This window comes from Cygnus olor, chromosome 4 (genome assembly GCF_009769625.2).
Source record: "Cygnus olor isolate bCygOlo1 chromosome 4, bCygOlo1.pri.v2, whole genome shotgun sequence".
Classification (NCBI taxonomy): Eukaryota; Metazoa; Chordata; class Aves; order Anseriformes; family Anatidae; genus Cygnus; species Cygnus olor.
This window is the reverse complement of record NC_049172.1, coordinates 12,576-33,040: the sequence shown is the minus strand read 5'-3', so window position 1 is coordinate 33,040 and position 20,465 is coordinate 12,576. Positions and strand designations below refer to the sequence as shown.

Genomic DNA, 20,465 nt, shown 5'->3' with positions numbered 1-20,465 from the left:
CGTATGTTCCCAGCAAGGATGTGGCAAGACCCTGGGAAGGAAAGGCCAGACAACTAGACTACTGGCCATGTAAGCCAGAATAGTTCAATTCACTGCTGAATACATGGTTGTGTTTTTTTCTTTGAAATACAAAAAGAAAAAAACAACAAGTGCACTGAGAGTAAACAACCATTTCTTCGTGGCTTAGTTTTCTGCCTTTGTCTTTGTCATGTGCTGAAAAGGACCCACCGGAGCACACTGAGCACCTGCACAGTCTGTGTCACCAGTCAGCTGCATTACCTTTGCAGCAGCGCTTTGGTGCTTCGAGAAACCCTGGCATTACCTGCTCAGTAACAACATGGGCAGCTTCAGCGGGATCGTGGCACTGATTAATAAAGTCACAGATCTCCTGACTGTTCACCATGAAGTTAATACCATCTGTAGTAAGGACCAGGAAGCTGTCATCTGCATGATGCAACTGAAATAAAGGCACAAAGTATGCACAACAGTAGAGCGAGTGCTGCAAGGTAAAACCGTTGCCTTGATTTTTTTGGTTGATTTTGTTTGTTTAGTTGTTTTTTTGCATTTGTTTTTGTTTTGTTTTTTACCTTCTGTTGCAAAGCAATTTTTGTGGGAGTTCTGCCTGTTCTTTGTGCATGAGAACTAACTGTTCTAAGAAGCAGCCCTCTGGATACACTGAGGCCAAAAGACCAATGCTATATACATTGCCCAGTAAACAAAATGCTTCCTTAAACTAAGGATTTCAGTGAAGACACATTAAGTGCTGCGGTCATCTCCCAAGCCCCTCAAGCCAGTGCTTTGTGTTGGACTGGGAGCAAATGAACACAAAGTTCCTCAGGCCCCAGGAGGGGCATTGGGGAAAAATATGAAACAATATGACCTAAGATGAAAGCCTTGTTTTTCTCTTTATGCAAATGTGAATGCAACTGTGCTGAATACCTGGTTGTTAACCAGGTAGGTTGTTAACCTGTTTTCTGGACAATTGTAGAGCTATGTTAAGATGCATGTAACTGCCCTTCCCTCCTCCTCTCCTCCCAGGTGTACAACCCTCTACATATTGTGCTGTTCTCAGTGACGGCTTTGTATCAGTATTATCCTCAAAATTAGGTATCTGACTGCAAGCTGCAAACCATTTGACACCTTGGTATTTCAGTAATGGATATCACATGTGGTCTTTCTTCACTTATCCTATATTATACTGTGATAACTGGGATTTAGAAGTTAACCTGGTTCTTGGTTGAATTTACTACTGGGTCCAGATTGTCTTCTGCCTTTAAGTGTTAATCTGAAATAACTTAATTAGAATGGGTCTTGCATTACTTCACCACTAAAAAAAAATCAAAGATTGGTTCCACCTGTGTACACTGAGTGGTTACCACCACATGCTTTAAATACCTATGTTGCCCCTTAATCCAAATGTTGCTGTCCTTGTTAACCAGGCCTTCTTTTACCTGAACCCTTTTTGTTTCTGGCTGGGCTATCACGCCACTGTTCTTAAGATCCAAATCTCCTATGCTCCGCGTCATTGCAAGTCTACCATTCACGTGTGGTTGTCCCAAACTGTTCCAGGCAACGAAGCCACCAGACTTCCTAATCCTGTCCAGAGGTACAAAAGAGAAAGCAAATGTGAGTTACTGATTCAGACTGAGTTACTGATTCCCCCTGTCTGTTAGCTGCAGTTTCTGCCACTCTCTGTTCATGCAGGATGGGATACTGAGGACCTGAGCGGAGAGATTGAGAGTTGTTTTTTGCTGTTTGAAGGGTTCCACAGAAGGAATGAGAAGGCTGAGTCCTGACCTGATAACTACAGTAGTACGTTCTTCGGGTCTTGGCTTTCACTTGGCACTCTTGGACAAGTCTTTGAACTGTGTGGTCATGGCTCGGTACCCAGTCCTAGCCATGCTGATCTTACTGCTGTGACAGTTTTTGTTCGCATAGGACTTTACAAATCCCCAGTCCCCTAAATGGAAGCAAATGACGTAATAGAGGCTGTGCCACTTTTTCTTTAGCTTGGAGTGTTATGTTCATCTCCAGTCTTTTTCCCAGGTCCAACCTGGCAGCAGCACAGACTGACCGAAGCCCTTCCCCAAGAAGCCACAATATCAGCCACCAGGTACCTTTCCTTCTCCTCCTTCCTTTCTGGCGTATGGTCAATAGTGAGTTTCATAGCCTTTCCTTTTCGACACAGTAGGGCACGGCTGTCTCCCACACTTGCCACAACCAACTGAATACCATCCTGGAGCAGGGCCACTGTCGCAGTGGTCCCAGAGTTCATCAAAGTTGCTACAAATATCATATCAGAGAGAGACAGGGGTTTTAACACTGCCTTAAAGCATGGGAGCATTTACAAGACAGTAACAGTGCCAATTGGTTAAACCAAAGACTTGTGCTCTACGTTACCAGTAAGTAACTGCTTTTATGTTTAAACTAAAGCTATATATCTATTAAAAATATAGTGAGTAAACATGCATATAGGACTTAGGTAGGGGAGAGAGAGAGGAAGTGGAAAAGATAAGTATTTCTGTGCAACAACATGGCTCCATGTAAAGAGGTCTAGTGGAGTAAAAGCAGTATAAGGTGCAGAGGCTTCTTTTCAGCCTGTAGCAAATCGATTTTACTTTCCACTGGTTCTTCTCAAGATACAGGATTATTGTCTTTATCCCTGGGCACAGTGACTGCATGGGTAGCCCACCATAAAGCTGATAGTTCTCTCCTTCTGCCAGGTGGTGAAGTGGGCAACTGAGTAATTGTGATTGTAGCTGCATGTTGTTCAACAGAAGAGAACCTCCAGATCGTTCCCTTACTGCAGTCTGTAGGGTTCTCCAGTTGCTGTCAGAATTAATAATCTACTTCTAGTTACCCCAGGTTTGACAGGAGACAAAGGGTTCAGCCAGCAGGCACTGGCTTTTTTGAGAAAGGGACTCAGCTCTCTTCAGACCACACAGATTTGTCAGAGGTCACAGTGCTAAGGCAGAGCTGGATTCTGTTTTCCTTACATTGGAAACAAGTGTGGTCACCTGGCAGTGGTGATTGCCTCTGGGCAATCTACCCTCAGCACAGGTGGGATTACTTGGATTTTTGCTGCCTAGAGGGCAAGCCAGAGCTCTAGCTACTGTCTTCCTCTTCTGATAGGGCAAGGGAGTGATCTTATCTGTGTTTAGAGACCTGGTTGGATTAACTGTTGAATGCAAACCTTCTTGTTGCAACTTCTAAAAAAAATTCAGGGGTGGGGATGTGGGAGGGAACATGCTTAAACAAGAAAATACCAGTCTGCCTAATTTCAGAATAGATGTGAGGTTTTATCTGTGGTGAAGGAAATGCCAAAAGAACTGCCTAGCTCTCATTTTGGATTTCGATATTTTTTGAAGGGAAGTGCGCCTTTGCAGCTAGTATTACATGCAACACTGGCTAAGGAGAGCTGCCTGGAAAACACTAAGTCCTGCTGATTTGAGCTCTTCAAGTAAAACACCTGGCTGGGAACAGCAATTGCCACAAATTCACAGCCAATGCAAATCCCTTTGGAAAGTCCTCTGTAGGCCTATTGCAGTCTGGGGTTTTCTAGAAATTGGTTTTAAAAGTTAGCCCATTGCACAGAGAACTTTTGTGTTAATTTAGGAATGAAAATCCCCAGTTTATATTCCTACTTTCACATGAGTAATGGTTGAAGGTGTTCCCACCACTGCTTCTGTAGAACTCAGCAGCAACCACATGCACTCCTCCTGTCCCTGGCCCTGCAGCACTGGCCCCCAGGGTGGTGGCATGGACCTGAGACAGGACCGTACAAGGCCCTGAGAGATGCATGGAGCCTTGTTGTACGGTGAAAGCAGAGAGCTTGTGAAACAAAACAACCTCTCAAAACCAACTAAACTAAGCTTGAGTTATTATTTAAAACAGGTATTATTACTGCTGCGATGGCTTGGTTAACCAACTTAAGCAACAAGTCGATGGGAAACATCCACCATGGTAGTATAGGACACATCTTGGACTACGTTACAGTTGCGATGCGGAATACTGTATTCAAAACCATGTAGATGCCTGTAGCCTCTGAGTATGCAGGTCAGCACTGACATCTTGCTTCTAATTGGAAGCAAGGACTAGTCTGGTACAGGCTCACTTTGAGACATGTTATGAAAATAAGGTAATAACAAGTAGCAGTGTGATCAGAAATTTTAGTAGAGCCAGTAAAATACCTGTTTTAGCCAACAGCTAAAAGAAGTGACATGAAGAACCTACGTAAAACGACCTTGTTTATTTCACAGAAAATAGATTTTATATAGACATCAAAATTAATGCTGCTAGTCTCCCATCTCATTGCTTGTTTTGGAACTATGCTGACAAATGCATATGGTATCAGAAAAGGTTACCATCCGTAGTCATTCATTCATGATTGACTGCAAACATTTGGTCATTCAGGTGAATCTGCATCTTTACAGTGCCAACTATCAAAGCCAAAAGAGCTGCTATCAGGAAGCAGAGGGATGGTACTTGAGAGCCATCGAAGATACCATACAGAACTGCAGTAATGGTCATAGAGACTCGTTCCTTAGAAATGTGTATGAGTTAAATGGCTCTTCGAGAAAAATAAATGCCACTCGTGCTCACTTGTCTGGGACCGATTCATGGTCTGAGTAAGGTTGGAAGAATGTGGATCTAATAATTAGACTAAAGGGATTATGTGATCTCTTGCACATTTCCAAAACAAAAGAGTGAGGATGGGGTAATGTTTCTAATGCTTTACTATGACTACTGCTAGGTTATTTAATAACACAAAAATATATTGCATCAGCACGTCTACTGGTTTTTAAAATTAAAGAGTTCATCTTGTTTACCTAACAATATCGCTATAAAACTAAGATTTTTCAATAGGTTCTTAACACTCACTGGACATTTTTTACTGCAAGTCATCTCAACTAATGTGACAAAGAGGATGTGTGAACCTTCCAGTAGTCCAGGCTAGGAACCGCCAGACTCCTTCACCTGGGACAAAATTAAGCAGATCTCTCTTTCCACTGAAGCCCAGCATATAGTGTCCAGGGCCTCCAGTTCTAGAGCTGCTGACCAGGTACAGTGTCTGCCACAAATAACATGTACACAGAGGCAAATAGGAAATTGACCCAGGGACTTTGTTCAAACAAAATAAACCTGCAACACTGGAGATGAAAGAATAAGGGCTGCAAAACAGGGGAGGGGAGTCACTTTGGGTTTACCCACGCTGTCTTTTGCAGGGTATACAGGAAGTCTTGATGAGCTGTGTGCAGTCCAGTTTGGCCGTATTTGAGACTTACACATACATTTTGTCTAGGGACGGGAATTGCCACCATTCCTGTTTTGTCACTAAAACTGTGTGACAAAACCAGTTGTTCTTGAGTCCAAATAAAAGCTACTTTTTTTTTTTTGGCGGGGGGGGGATATTGGTAAGTAACCAATCACAAAGTCAACCAAACAAATACATTGGTTTGAGATGTAGCTGTCTCATGTATGATAACAGCAGCCACTCTATAGAAAATTTTCAGAATAAAATATGGCCCAATCTGTTTTCTCAAGGTAGTTTTCTAATTAAAATAAATATCAGACAAAAATGGAGAGTTCAAACCAGTGCCAACTGAAATGGAGCCATTTTAATGAAGGGCGCTGAATGACTCATTCTGACCTTTGGCCAAAATGCAGAGAAATACCCCTGTAATATTGTAATTTGCATCTTCTACCTTGATTAGGTAAGAGTTTGAGCCCTCGGGTAAAAAAGCTGTCTTTGTGTTGTTGATATTACAAAATACTTAAGTAAAATTTCTGCAGCTCTCCCTTTTCATCAGTGTTGCAGGTTAACATATTCAAAGAAAGAATAATCATGTGCTTGAATGATAATTAAAAAAAAAAACTACTTTTTAAATTTAATTATTTTTAAGACTTTTGCTGTTTACTCAGCACATTAAGTTGCAGGAGTGCCTTTCAAATATAGACACATCAGATAATACCTGTCTAAGTTTTATTAAGATGGCTATTCCAGAAGTGAGTGGCAATGTGATTAGAGTTAGATGCACTGAATGTGGAGGTCAATGGAAAGCATGCCTGCCTGTTGTTTTCTTTGCTTGGGGGATTGTGCCTGCAGTCAACAGAAGCAGTAGCAGTACCTTATAGGACCGTATTAGGCCAGTACAGGGTTTGTTTCCCATTTCTCCAGAATGATGTTCTAATTGCCTTAAGCACATGTTTATTTCCGTCCCTGCTCAGGAAAGCTATTCAGCTTTTACGTTTAGGTTTTTACTACCAGTCAAAAATAACAGAAAACTCTGTCCATCTCTGTTAGTGGTTGTCCCATGGATAATGATATGTTTGTTCATTGTGAACTCTCTTTACTGCATACTGTATGTTAGATAAGCAGGGATTTAACAGTGACTGGATATATTTGAATGTCTGGAAGTGAAATAAAGGGAGTTTCCAATAAGATATCAAACACCGTGTTTCAAGGCTCAGGCACATCTCTGAGCTCTTAATTATGAGAAATGATTTATGTGGGGGACAGCTTATCATTGATCTGCCAGAGGGAGTTCCTTATGCTTTTGTCTAAAACTGTTGGAGGGGATAATGGAAGGGTCTGCAGGTCAGTATAGCAGTCCAGCTGCACGAGTTAACCTGCATGCCAGGTACAGCAGCAGTATCAGGACACATATGTACACCTGTATTTTTTATTGAAAGCTCCAAGAAAGTATTATTGTACATGTTTTCCAATTATAATTGCAAATAACTACAAGCAGCAGTTCTTGAAGACAGAGCTAAGTTTTCTGATAATGCACGTCTCTAGTCCTGTTACATGTGTACCATATGTTCTTTTTCCCCCCCCTAAATATTATTATAAACATTGTGCTAGCCAAAATCCATGCAATTTTGGCTCTAGGGGTTTGTCCTGGGAGTCATGGTCCTTGAAACAGCCAGGCACACATTAGATGTTTTCAAAGCAGAGTAAAGATCATGATCATGTGCTGTATCTTTCACAGATGCAGTGAAAAGGAGTGTACGAACCCTGGCAGGCTTATCAATGGGAACAAGACTAAGCTATTTTTTGCACTTGATGAGCTCTGGCAGAGATTCAAAAAGAGGTCAGTCTTGACGAGCATCCAGCGTATCCCAGATACCTGGTGTTATGCAACCAACCACCATTTTCAAAAAACTTGGGCAATGCTCTTGAATATCACTTCTAGAATAGCCACAGTTATTCAGAATTTTTGCCAGCAAACTGAATCAGTTTGGAATTAGTCTTCTAACAAGGATACATGCAAAGCATTGAATCTCATGTAACTTTAAAAACAGAAGCAGCAACAAAAACATAAGCACCAAATAGTCATCAGAGTATTGAACTTTTTATGAAGATAAACAAAAAGCATGCCTTGTTCAGAAATCTGCACTTGTCTGTGCACAGTGCTGCTCCACTCTTTCCCTTATAGCTTGATTTCCAGCTGGGCAACCATCTGAGAGCACTGGGCACTTCCAGATCCTGCTGGCTCCTGTGAGAGCATGCAGGCATTCAGTCTACCTAAGAAATGCTGAGTACTTCGCAGAACATGGCCACAGCGGATGTTAAATGATTGCTTTTCCCCTTTATATTTTTGGACCTCAAACTTTTTTTAATAAAGAGGGTTTGTTTGGTGTCTTGATAGCTGTTACATAAATTTGCTGGCATTTGCGTTGTTTCAGTAAGGGGCCCTACTCAGTGAGTGAAATGGTATGATAAAATGCAACAAGTAGTTCCAAAATGCTCGGCTTGCTGCACAACTTGTTTGTCAAATATTTTCATTGTTCAGTTCTTCAAGTCTCAAATACAAAATGCTATAATCAGAAACTGTGTTCAGAACAACAAAGTATAGTATACTCAGTATGGTTGCCAAACATCCTTGTCAAGGAGTTGCTCTGAAACTTGACAATGGCCACAGAAATGAGGAAAACCAAGAGCTGTCTTAATAACAAAGTGCCAGGGTGGAGTACAAATAAAACTAATTACCATGTTACTAAAAACAAAAAGTCCCAATCCAGTGAAGCACATTAGCTTGTATTCAGATGTTTTCTTGAAAATGGGCTTCTAATATAATGTATTTGCAAGGAAACTCTTGGATGCAAAAGCTTATTGGCTCTACTGATAAGCCTCTCATTAGCTCTGTGAAAGCTGACTTAATAGGTCAAAATCATTTGGGATTCTTTACCACATTTTTTTTTTTAATAATAGAGGTTGTCTTGACTATAAAATAGAATATAATGGAGAAAATAACTTGACAGATGAAATTCTGCCCTTTTTAAGGGCTGCGTCTCAGAACCTGAGACTTCTTTTCCTGGTACGTTAGCCTGCATCAGGTAAGAGGAAGGGGGTACTTCCCTCACAGTGCTGCAACAGCCAGCCTTCCTGTCCTGCCAGTAATTGTTTAGGTCTACGTAGGTTTGTGTAGAACTTTAAGTGCAGGAAACCACTCCAATAATAGAATGTTTTCACTGATTTCTTAAAGAAGTAGCCCAAAAACATGGTATAACTTCAGTCCCTAAAGGACTTGTTGGTTTAATGTCTTTCTTGGACAGAAAACTTTTCCCATTTATGCTCCTGTAGAACCACCTGCTGTATCACCAGCATCTGCAGCAGCTCTCTGCGACACTTTGTTGTTGTTGTTGGTTTTTGGTTAGTTGGTTTGGATGTTTTTGTTTTTTTTTTTACACAGTGGGCAAACTAACTCTTGAAATAGTATTTTATTTTTAGAGGAAACTCCTGTGACAGAAATGGGACAACGACCTTCCCAAATTACTCCCGATAAACCCCAGGAGCTTTAACTGGAACTTCAGATGTGTATAGTCTCTAGGCGTATACAGGCGAACTTGGTGAACAGCCAGGAATAAGAAATCTAAAAGGGCTAGTGCTGGCTTTACCACAGCCAACCTTGTTTTCCTCTTGACTGCTGTTTTCCCTTTCACACTCAGCTACTCTGTTGATTCTCTCTGTGCAGAAGCAGTACTGGTTGTATTAATTGTGGCTTACATTCCTCCTTGACTGCAACGGCCAAGTCAGAAAGGGGAACTTTTGACAGCGTTCCTTTCAACTCAAGGGAATAACAGCTCTTCAACAGGGAAAAAAAAATATATGAAAAAAAATTATCACCCAGGAAAGTTATATTGCTTGCTAATTTAAATCACTCCTTGCTAACTTGAGAAATGCTTTTCTGGACAGAATCATAGTAACAAAAATTTAATGAAGATTATACCGAAACTCAGACTAATAACTTCCCCAGTAAATTTGACCTAGACTTCTTATAGCTTGTTCATTTTTAGGCAGGTAAAGCATAATTGTTTCATTTGCAGTAAGTGAATAGAGCAAAAAGCTATGTTAAATAAAACTGTTCTCAAGAGGTTTTCAGGATGTTTTAGTACAAAACTATTGAGCAGGTAAGAAAATCCTCTTTCCCCACACCTATAAGAGAATATTTTTTACCTACCGTCAGCAGACAGATGAGCATGCCTTTCATATGCATTGTTTATCTCTAGAAAAGCATTGTTCAAAACGTTTTCCAAGTTTTCCTCCTGAGCAAGAAATTCTCTGGAAACAAACAAAAAAAAAAACTTTTTTACGAGAAATATTCACCTTAACCAATCTCTTCTGTAGACTTATTCCCTCCCTGATTAATGCTGGATTACACTGAAAAGGTAATACTGTTTTATTAACGACTTACGCTGGAAGAACCATCTTGTAATTTTGTAAATAGATCGAGTGCTTCTTCCAACACCCACGCATGTGCCACGGAGTTCCAGAGGAGCATCAACAAGCTGTGTAGGTCAGCAATCGCAGTGCCCCCCACCTGACAAGGGACAATTCACATGCACTGTGTTTCCAGCCCTTTCCTGGAAGGTGTGTACAATCACATTCTCTTTTCTTGTCTTTGCAGGCTTGTTCCATGGGGCAGGGAGTGCACAGAGAAGTACTCGATGCCATGTCTGTTGTTAAGGGGAGTGTTCACTATCCGGTGTTCCTGCAGCCCCTTTCGGACTAACTGGCTGTATAACCAAGGATGACTAGCGGCAGTGTATCACCCACAGTTCCCTTTTGGCCCTAAAGAAGGAAGCTCTACGGTAAGTCATTTGCCACATGTTCACACGACCCACACTTACTTGATATATTTTTCCATGTTCTTAGCACAGAAGTCTGCTGCCGCCACACCGCCATGTCCATCGTAAACTGCAAAGTACAGGACATCCTCTGTCAGCTGAGCATAATCAAAGCGGTCTTCGTTTTCCTTCCGCTTGCCAATATGGCTAGCACAGCCCACGTTGCTCAGGCTGACTTTGGGAATTGGCGTCCCATACTTTATGCTTGGTGGGAGGAGAATAGGTTCATCAATGCGATTGTCCCAGATGCCAAAGGTGTCCCATGTGGCGGGTCGCCCACTCCCATCTGGATCGAAGCGGGACGCACGGCGTTCAGAGGTGGAACTGTAGCACTCAACTGTTGGACGCTTCTCGTCTTGCAAGAGGCGGGACGTCAGCAGGGCTCTCCGTACTTGATACCCTCTGTTTCTTACCAAATGGATTAAAGCAGCTGTTGACATAACTTGTCTTCACAGAGAATCGTAGGAACGAACAAACGTTCAGCAATAAAAGACAGCGGCTGGAATGTCTAAGAACAAAGAGAGAATCCATCAAGAAGGAAGCAGCACAGGAAGGGGGATTTTCAGTTACATCATTCAGGAAACAATTTCACAGTCATGCATTGCACAGCACTGCCTAGAAGAGACTACAGAACAATCTGCATGACTCATCGAGAAACAATCCTACACAGATCAGCCAACAACATCTACAGTTCTAATGACGAATGCTGCAGATAAATCGAGGTAAGGAATCTCCACTAGCCACCTCCATCACAATAGCCTGTATTTTCAGAGGTAGCTAGGGTTGTGATGGAGCTAGTGAGAGTGATAGTGACTTTGTTCCAAGAGCTGACTTCCTGCATAAGAGACATGACATTCCGTTCTGTCTCATTTCATTAGTACTTGCATTTTACTTGTCAAAACAGACTTGGGAAGTGAATTGTGATTTTCATTTTTTTTTCAGGCCAGGAACAACCACTAAGAGTGTATCCATAGACACGCACAATTACTCACTTGAACGTCACAAAGTGGAGCCCATGCAGCTTTGAGCTGTTCTGTCTGGCCTGATGTTCTCTACTCAGACCCAACCCTGAAATGGGATCCCTTGGGTAACAAGGAGACCAAGTTCTTCCACTGACTTTTTTTTGGATGTCTTTTCTGGTCCAGATGTATTAAACACACCAGCTGGCTCGCCACAGCTAAAAACTGATTAATGCTTATTCATCTAGGATGCTGATAAATACAGAGATCAGCTTATTTAACCATTTGCAGAATAATGCTTAACATGATGAAAGTCAAACAAGCTGGGGTGCATTTGGTAATAAGTCCATGTTGTTGCACCAGATAAGTTTGAACTGGACCACCAGATCCCTGAAACTAAGCGTGCTAGGTTTTCAGCAAGGAATTGCTCTTGTTATTGCTAGATGTTTGTGGGTGTGTTGGGTAGTTGCCGAGAGCAGAATTGCAAGTGAAAGATGTTCTATACTGTAATTAAGGGATTAAAAATAAACAGGCTTGTGATGAATGCCAATGCATCAAGTGGCACAAATATCTGATGTAATCCAGCAGCAAAGCAATACATGTACCCCAGAAACAGTTATTCAGGGCTGGAGCAGCCTGCTGTTGTATTCCAGACAGCAATCGCAATTGCAGCTGTGGTTTTGAAATATCGGTTTAAACTATTTTTTTAAACGCTGCACAAAATGTATGTGCTTGCAGAAATGTTCAGTCAAAGGTAGGTTTGTAAGCAGTTGCTTTATTAGAAGATGGCTGTGACATGAGCTTTCTGCAGGCCTACAGTAAACCTGTCATTCACAGCTCAAAGCATATAGTTCTGGATGCCTCTTGGTTTATCTTGAATACACTTCCTTATGTGAGGAAATATGTGTTTACTTATCATTTACAGCATAACAGTTCACTCAATAAATATCAGACAAGCTGGGAATCAATATTATTGTAACAGATTAAATTGGCCCCGGCTACCAGCTGAGTGCAACTGACCAATGTCAAATTTTGAGTGATCTTCCGTTTTATTCCTGGATGTCTGCAATATCTCACCCTTATTTCACTATACTCGCGGGTGCTTAATCACTGATTTACTTTCTTGACTTTTTCTTTTCTGCTGCCCTTGACTCACAGCAACAGTATGTTAACATCCTATGGTGAAGCACAGCACGACAAAATTCAAGGCCTGCCAACTTAGGAAACCCACGATCAGATTCACTTCTGTCAGCTTGAAAGGAGAACATGAAAAGCTAGCTATATTTAGACTTCCCAGTATCTACAGCATGAATTGGAAGATTATTCCAAAATATGGAGCTAATTAATGTATTTGTTTCCATCAAACAGATCTCTCAAAAGCCCTTTTTCTCTAGGCAAGTACAAACAGCAATGGCTGTTTGGCTTTTCAACTGTCTCTGCAAGCAAGGAATAGGAAACCGAGCCGTAACTGCCGTGATGTAAATAGTTAGGCTTTCAGCTGGACGGAGCACAGTCTGTACTTTCCTAGCGGATAGGCTGCCAAACACTGAGCAAGCCTATCGGGGACAAACAAGATGAAAGCATTGTAAAAGGCAACGCTGGTGCTACAGTCCAAGTGCATGTGGGAGGGCTGTAGATGCTCCATCTGATCCTGATAGTCTGCACCTATTTAACCTACAAAAATAGTTATTATAGGTAGCTAAGAACATGCAGTAATTGCAGTTAATGATTAAGCCATAGTTCAAACTGTATGGTGCCCCCTTGGCAGGGTGGCAGCTTCACGGCAGATGGAAAGTCTCCATACCGAGGGGGGGGGGAAACCACCGCAAACCAAGAAGAAAGAATGCATGCCTGGCTCCCCGCTGAACTGAATACGTGCAAACCAGAACGCGAACCCCTCAACACGCCCAAGCGGCTGAACAAGGTGAGCTTCCCCTGCCGCCCCCCACCGAGCCGCGCCTCACCGCTCTCCTCCTCCTCCCGTGCCCGGCAGCCGGCGGCAACGAGCAACGCCTCCGCCAGACACCTCAGGACGCAGAGTGCTGCTCCCGGCCGTCTTCCCCGAGGCCGCCGGGCCCAGCAGCCCGGCCCCTCGCCGGCCCCAATGGCAGCGGCGGCTGTGGCCGAGCCCCCCCACCGCCCACACCCCGCCTGTGTCAGCGCCGGGCGCCCGGCCCAGGCAGGGCTGTGAGCAGCTGAAGGAGATCCGAACAGAAGAAGGACGGGAAGGGAGAAACCGTGTCGTTTTGGTGTCCTTTGAGTGCCTGGCTCTCACTCCGGTACGCTGTGTTCCTGCAGGGGGTGTGGCATCCCTGGCGTGCTGCTAATGCAGGAGGAAGGCGTGCTGGGCCGGGATGGTGGTGCTACAGCTTCAGCAGGCGCCCAGGCTGCGGTCTGCTCTCAGTGCTGCCTCTAACACGGTTTTCCTTCCTAGGGGAAGACGCGTCAGCTGTGCATCAGCCACCGTAGGACTCGCCTCCGTCCATCTTGGACAGCTTGCTTCTGTTCTGGTAAAGCTCAGAAATAAAATCCTACGTCTAAACACCATATAGGTTCTGGGAAGGTCAGATTAAAAAACACGATTTAGACAGCAGTTTATTAAAGCAAAGGTCACGTTTCTGTACGTAGTAATCCCATCTTTTCTGAAAAGATCACTAGTAAGCAAATGGTTGTTTTGTCTACTTGAAACTTTAAATGGCTTTTGATTTTTCAGGCAGCTTATTTGGAAACCGAAGTAGATTATTGCTGTGCTTTTCTGCCCTATTCTTACCTACAGGATAAAGCAAGTTAGGATAGGATGCTCCTAGCTGCTTGCATTCTGCTTTTGGCATTCTCCATTCATAGCGTGTGAGCGGTGTAAGCTGAATTTGCCCTGCAACTTGGTACATTGTGAAGCATTAGAAGTTAGGGGCTGCAGTGCTTGAGAATAGTGCTGTATGTGGATCAGTTTCATGGCATGAGGCATGCACGTTGAAAAGCCACACTGCTTGGCTTGCACACAGTGCCTTGCTGTCCCACAGCTGTGGGCACACAGGAAGCTTGCTGCTACCTGCCATGCTTGCCACTGCAGTGGGGTGCGGGGCTTTTTTCTTCCTCAGGCTCCAGTGCACCCCAGCTCAAAGGGAAAGAAAGTGATTGTAAATGGCAGTTGCTTTTATAGAGCTATCAAGTGTGGCTCTTAACTGAGCACAGCTTTTATTCCTTTCTGGTCCTTGACCCGTGGCATCTGGGCATTGGATATCTTACCCTCCACTCTCCTACTGAATGTTTAGGATCAAAGTTCTAAGTGGGGTTACTGGTGGAGAATCATTTGCAGAGTCATTAATGCAAAGAAGCACCACTTCAGCCCTACTCCGCTGCTTTACAGTTATTTATTTTTTCTGGTTTAGATTGCTGTTCCTATTTGCCATGGACATCTGGGATTTAAGTCCACTTCAGCAGAACGGACTTGAGGATCTTAAAAGGAATGTTATTCAGGTGAAAAACACTTCACAGCGAGGGCATTCCCCTAGCATTTGACACCATCTGGCTGCGAGCCTGACTGGAAGCCCAGGTCACGCTGGCATCTTGGGGTTAGACCGCTCCCTCCCTGCACCTGGCTGCAAGGTCCAAGCTTGTTCTTGCTGCTGTAGACACAGGAGTAACTTTCTCCTGACAACACCTCTCTGTTACCTGACCAGTTGATTGCTGTAAAGCTTCTGTGTGAGGCCTCTCTCTGAAAGCATTGAGAGGCAGACCTAGCAAAATTCGTGAAAGCTGCCTGCCATGGCCTCTGCGAGTGTATGGTGCTTGTCATGGGGACTTCCTTCACTCTGCCCTGGCTCGCAGGAGGTCTGGCTTTCTGCATTGTTTCTGCACGTCCTACCAGTAGATGCCTAAAGAAAATAAAATCAGAGGGTTGCTTTGAGAGAGAGGCAGCTTCTCTGGCTTCTGGCCTGAGCTAAAATTGGATCAAGTATTCAAGAGGGGAGAAGAGGGAGTGCAAGCACCCATGTCTCTGAGAGTTGCTATGTCTGAAATAGCCCACAGGTGTTGACCTTCAGAGCTGGGCTGCTCTGATGGGTGGTAAAGTGAGGTAGTCCCCAACAAGCATCCTTAAGGAATTTAGAGCATTCTGATAATGTATGTCTATAGGTAAGCCTGTTGTCAGTAGTGGTAAGAATAGCTTCTTGCTTGACAATGATTTACTTTAAGTCTCAAGAAAAAGACTTCTCTAGCACTCACACGGAAAAAAAGAGTGTGCGCTTTTTGACAGTGGTTGTTGTTGGTCCTCAGTATTTGTGGCTTGGAAGGTGGACTTGTGCAGATATCACCTCATGTGTTACCCAGTCCTTATTGTACCTAATAGCAGTTTTTACTTTCTGTTGATAGTGTTCTCATATTTGCTTAGTCATTGTTAATACAGCCACTGCCTGGTATTATGTAAAGGGCTCCTGCTTCATCCAAAGAGCAAATAATGTGATAATGGACATGCAGCATTATAAACCTATGTCTCCTCTTTTAGCCAAAACCTGAGACAAGATTCAAGTTCAAATATGTGTTTGCAAAAATAAAAAATGTTGCAGAAAACCTCTGACATTTACCTTCTGTATGAGCCTGTTAAAATAACTGGGAATTTGGGGTGCCAAGTTATTGCTGTGATTCTGCACTTGTATACTGTGTGCTGTTGCTATCTTAAAAAAAAAAAAAAAAAAATCAGATCAATTTTGTGCATGAATCAGATGCTAGTCCCTGGGACTGGCATGGACAACAGGGACCAGCAGCTGGGTGCATGTGGAGGAACGATGCCGATAACAGCCAGAACTGGGTCTACCTCTGAGAGAATATTTATTTGTAATTGCATTGTTTTCTGATTAAGGTAAGATGCACAAACTGATTGTTTTGTCAGCTGAATTGCAACAATTAGCTCATTTTCCACGCTATCAGAGGTACGAATCATGAACCTAAAGCTCCATCATCGGTGAGGTAATGCAGGGCTGTCACCAAGTCCTTGCTTTAATTGCTAGTGTCTTGAAAACAGCTTTATCTCTGCTTCTCATCTGCAAAGTGGGGGCTGATGGGAGCAGCTTTAAAGGTGACCTTGTTATAATGGGACAAATACAGAAATAGTTTGCTAAAACACTGACAGATGTCTGATAGCATGGAAACCTGGCCTGGGAACCAGCAGCATCCTTGAAAAGTGCAACTGGCATCTCTGAAATGCAGCTGAGGTACCTAAAAATTCTGGGTAGTGGTGTCCTATGCCCCCTGTGTTATAAAAAGTACTTGCTTTCTACAGAACATGGAGCCTCGCCCCCTCCTCCCCCTCCCAAAAAAAACCAAACAAACAAAAAACTACCTCCATGTGCATGAACTCTTTCATGAGATCTAGACAAGATGGGATGCTTGTTTGGGGGTGCCTGTCAGACTCGAGACTTGGTGGAACAGACCATCTGTGAAGTTAGACTTTAAACTGTTGTCAACTGGCCCCACCCTTGGGATTGGTTTGGTGAGTGCCCTACCGGTACTATGTTGAGATATATAAATATGTGCGTATATGTATATGTAAGTAATTGTGTTTGTTGCTTTACTAATGGTAGTTTTGTGGTAACCCGTAATACTAAAATATATACTTGTTGCTACTATTGAAATATATACTTGCCTTCTGGTAGTACCTTGGAGTAACTTGATGTACACTTGTAGTTTTAATAGTAAGTATACTTGCTTTACTAATAGTAATTTGTAGTAATTGTAATAAAGGCATTTAAGAAATAAAACTCTGAAAAAAATCTGCATCCTTGTGTATTACAGACTCCTATGAACCCAGTCATGATCTTTATGTACCCACAGGCCGTGTAACCTTGCAGGTCATGACAGGGCAAGGGGACTTGAAGTGCCAGTGGGTGCGTTTTGAGGGCGATCTCACAAAGGGCTGTGATGCAGCGTCGGGCAGCAGAGGCTGGGCTAGCTCACGAGGGGAAGTGCCAGTGATTCAAAGATCGATAGTCCAATTTCTTTAAGTGGTATATTCTTTATTGCAGCGCCGGACGCACGGGGGATCTCTCCGCCTATCGTGCATACCTGAAGTGAAAAGCCATCCCAAATTTATACAGCAGAGTGATGAATATTTTATTAACGCCTATACATATTCATTATCTAACCCCGCCTACTCTCGCTTCTCATGCTAATTAGTTTTCTGTGTCCTGCGTCTGCGCAGATCCTCTCATCAATTCTGGGCAGTGGTCGTCGGGCTGTGGGTGGTGGTCTCAGAGAGGAAGGCCATAAGTCTTCCTCACAGTGTACTTTTCACCCTTGGTCAGGATTCTGCTGAGTTTGCTTTCTTCCTAACCGCAAGGACTGGTTTTTGCTAATTATTTCTTTATCTTGTGTTCCAATGCCCAGTTTGAGATATATTGTCCTCCAATGTCCTGTTTGAAATATATTGTCCATACATCTGTTTCCTGTCCTGTACATAATGGTCTGTTTTCATTTTATTCCTCCTTTATCTCAACTTCTCTAATCACCAGTCCATGAGCAGTGTAAGGCTGAGCTCACGTAATCCCATGCGTTTGCAGCATCATGTGCAGCTAGCATGAAGCCTTGCGCAAGTGTGAAGGTGTCTGCCTTCCCGATGTCCATTCTCTTCGTGAACAGAAGAAACTCAGACACAGCAGCCCTCGACTGCTCTGACAGGCCATTGTGCCGGCATTTGTGCCCTGGTACCTACTGAGGCACAACTACTCCAGCCTGCTGTGGCTGGCTGGACAACCCTTCCTGTTAGAAAGGAATAGTTTCACCTGGGAAATTGTGACAGAAAGAATAAACTGCTCTCAATCTGATGGGCGTCAGTGAGCCAGGAGCAGCTGGTGATGGATTCAGCATTGCTCCCTGCATGGTGCCCAATACAATGGTCTTCCAGGCCTTCAAGGTGTTGTGGTAATTGTGGTACTAAATAACACTGCTTGTTCATGGGCAAATTAATTCCTGCAATGTTCTGAAGGTAGAAATATACGGGAAGGAAACATTTTCAGAAAAGTGAGTTTAATTTTCACGTGTGTTGAGTCTCAGGTCCAAATTCCCTACTGATGCAAGGGAGCTGAAATTAGTAAAACTCGTTCCCCTTATCTCACCAGTAAGTTGACCGTGTTTCTGCTTTTTCACCTAATCCCTTCACTGCAAACAAACTGGTGAAGATATGGCCAGTGTTTGAAGGAAAAAGCCCATGGAGTTGACATAATGAGAGAATACTGAGAGAAAAGAAATAACATTTGCTTGGTTTCATTCAGGGACTGTAGGTACCTTGGTTACACAGTGAGATGGTGTCATGCTGTGCTCACTCCACCTGCACCTGTTCACCTGAGGAGGGAAGACCTTGATGATATTTAGGAATACTATTTAAATACAGGCACGGCACAGGGGCTGATAATTCAAAAGCCAGTTTGGAGGAGAGGTGGATATAGGGTAGTAAATACTGATGAAAATAAAAATGAAGACGTGTCTTTTGCGGTTTTAGCTCAACTGTGAGGAGGGGGCAGAGCGGACCTGGTTCCGCCCCTGCCCCGCGGCCACAGGGAGCTCAGAAACCTGACTGCGATGGGGCGGGGCAACGTAAAGGAGCGCAGCGCCCAGGGGGATGCTGGGAGGTGTAGTCCTCGGGGAGGGACTCGGTTCCGGTCGGCCGTGTTGAAGCGCGGGGCATGCCGGGTGATTAGTTTTGCAAGCATCGCTCCCCGGGCGCAGAGCTTGTTTCAGGGGCAGGCGGCGGAGCGCTGTTCCCGGCGGGCATGTTCCGCTGCTCCTACTGTATCCGCTCGCCGGAGCGCGGGCCGCTGCGTGTTCCTTGGTTACTTGTTTGTTAGCCACAACATTAAGACCGGGAACCGTGCCTGCCGGTCTACCTCCGCGCATGCACAGAGCCGCCCGGCTCGGCAAAGGAGAGGTGGCACCGCTTGGCTCTCTGCTGCCACCTGCTGGCCGAGCGGCGGCATTGCGGGCAGAAAGGAGCGGCGCGCTGCTGCGTGCTTCCACCTGATGGCGAAAAGGCGGAACTGCAGGCGGAGGATGGCAGCGTCGCCCTCTGGCGCCGCCTCCTGGCAAAAAAAAAAAAAAAAGCGGTACTGCAGGTGGAGGGGAGGAGCGCATGCACGGCTGCTCCGAGTCGCTTTCTACTGCTGCCTGCTGGTGACTGCTAAGTACTGCATGCAGAAAGGTAGGGGCACAATCCGTTTTCTGCCGCCACCTCATGGTGAAAAAGCGGTACTGCAGGCGGAGCGAGTGGCGCGTCGCCCTCAGCGGCCCCCTGGTGGCCAATGTTCGGTACTGCATCACAAGACGCGAGGCGCATGCGCAGTAGCGGCAGAGCACATTCTATCGCCGTTGGCTGGACAAAGAGGAAAACTGCAGGCGGAGAGGCTGGGAAGAGAACGCCCCCGGTATAACGGAGCAGATCCGGGGCTAGAGCTGACCGGTTAGACTCGGAGGACTGGGGGAACAGCACGGGCTGGGGAGTGCAAATGAGTCAGCCGGACGGGCGCGTCATGCCCCGCAGCATGCCGGGAGTTGTGGTCCTTGGGCTCCCGGCTTCCGGTCGGCCGCAATGTCTTCCGGGGCATGCCGGGAAATGTAGTTCTGCATCACCACTCGGCTTCCAAGCCGGGAGCTGCACGGAGACAGGTAGGAAGGGCGGCTGCTTCCTCCGTGTCAACGGAGCGGGGTGCCTCTTCTTGCCGCTTACGTGTGGTTTTCCGCGCGGTTCCCGCTGCTTCCGTTACCGAGAAAACAGTTCGGGAAGCCGCGCCTAGTTCTACGCATGCGCAGAGTCAGCCGGCGGAAAAGCGGTACTGCTGGCGGAAAGCCAGAGCGCATTTGCAATCGCGGCGCGGCGCCGTCCGCCGTCACCTGCTGGCGGAAGAAGCGGAACGGCAGGTCGAGCTGTGTCATGCATGCGCAGAGGCACGCGTCGTCCCTCTGCCGCTGCCTGCTGGTGAAAACGTGGTACTGCAGGCTGCGCGGTGCCGCGCATGCGCTCTTGAGCCGCGCTGCCTTCTGCCGCCACCTTTGACGAAAAAGCGGTACCGCAGGTTGAGCGGCGCCGCGCATGCGTGGTAGCGCCAGCGCCACCGGCATCCGCCTTAGTGCCCCTGCGTGCGGCAAAATGGCGGCGCCCTGCTCCGAAGCTGAAGTGCTGGAACGAGTTTGGTCGTCGGGGCCGCCCCGGGACGGCGCGCGGGGCGAGGCGGCAGGCGGTCGGCTGTTCCAGGGGCAGTGGCCCTTGTGTCGGGCGGGGGACACGCAGCGCCGTGCCGGACCCGTGCTCCGCGGGGCTGTGGGGTCTGGCGGCGGCGAGCCCGGCTGAAAAGGGGCGGGGGAGGGACGGAGGGAGAGCGAGGAGAGCAG

General features: G+C 45.3%; 1 protein-coding gene and 1 long non-coding RNA gene across 4 annotated transcripts in view; one reads left to right on the top strand and one right to left on the bottom strand.

Moving 5' to 3' along the window:
• The window catches only part of PPM1K (protein phosphatase, Mg2+/Mn2+ dependent 1K), a 29,820-nt gene extending 16,228 nt beyond the window's left edge, over window positions 1-13,592 (bottom strand). The window contains exons 1-6 of one of the 2 annotated variants that reach the window (XM_040555106.1): window positions 13,055-13,592; window positions 10,135-10,639; window positions 9,465-9,565; window positions 2,118-2,283; window positions 1,452-1,596; window positions 323-457 (exon numbers count right to left, since the gene is read on the bottom strand). In XM_040555106.1, coding sequence (XP_040411040.1) covers window positions 323-457; window positions 1,452-1,596; window positions 2,118-2,283; window positions 9,465-9,565; window positions 10,135-10,571 — 984 coding nt within the window. In that variant the 5' untranslated portion in view covers window positions 10,572-10,639; window positions 13,055-13,592. The remainder of the gene's footprint in view (window positions 1-322; window positions 458-1,451; window positions 1,597-2,117; window positions 2,284-9,464; window positions 9,566-10,134; window positions 10,640-13,054) is intronic. The other variant, XM_040555107.1, reaches the window with a different exon arrangement.
• LOC121069191 lies at window positions 1,508-16,840 on the top strand. 2 transcript variants are annotated; one of them, XR_005819320.1, is made up of 9 exons: window positions 1,508-1,626; window positions 2,047-2,113; window positions 2,189-2,402; window positions 4,867-7,094; window positions 9,912-10,095; window positions 10,587-10,853; window positions 11,074-13,014; window positions 13,525-13,600; window positions 14,480-16,840. It is a non-coding gene; the product is annotated as an uncharacterized LOC121069191 (long non-coding RNA). The 2 variants fall into 2 exon arrangements; XR_005819319.1 differs by having other exon boundaries at window positions 2,189-7,094; window positions 12,859-13,014.
• Window positions 16,841-20,465: the final 3,625 nt, after the last annotated feature.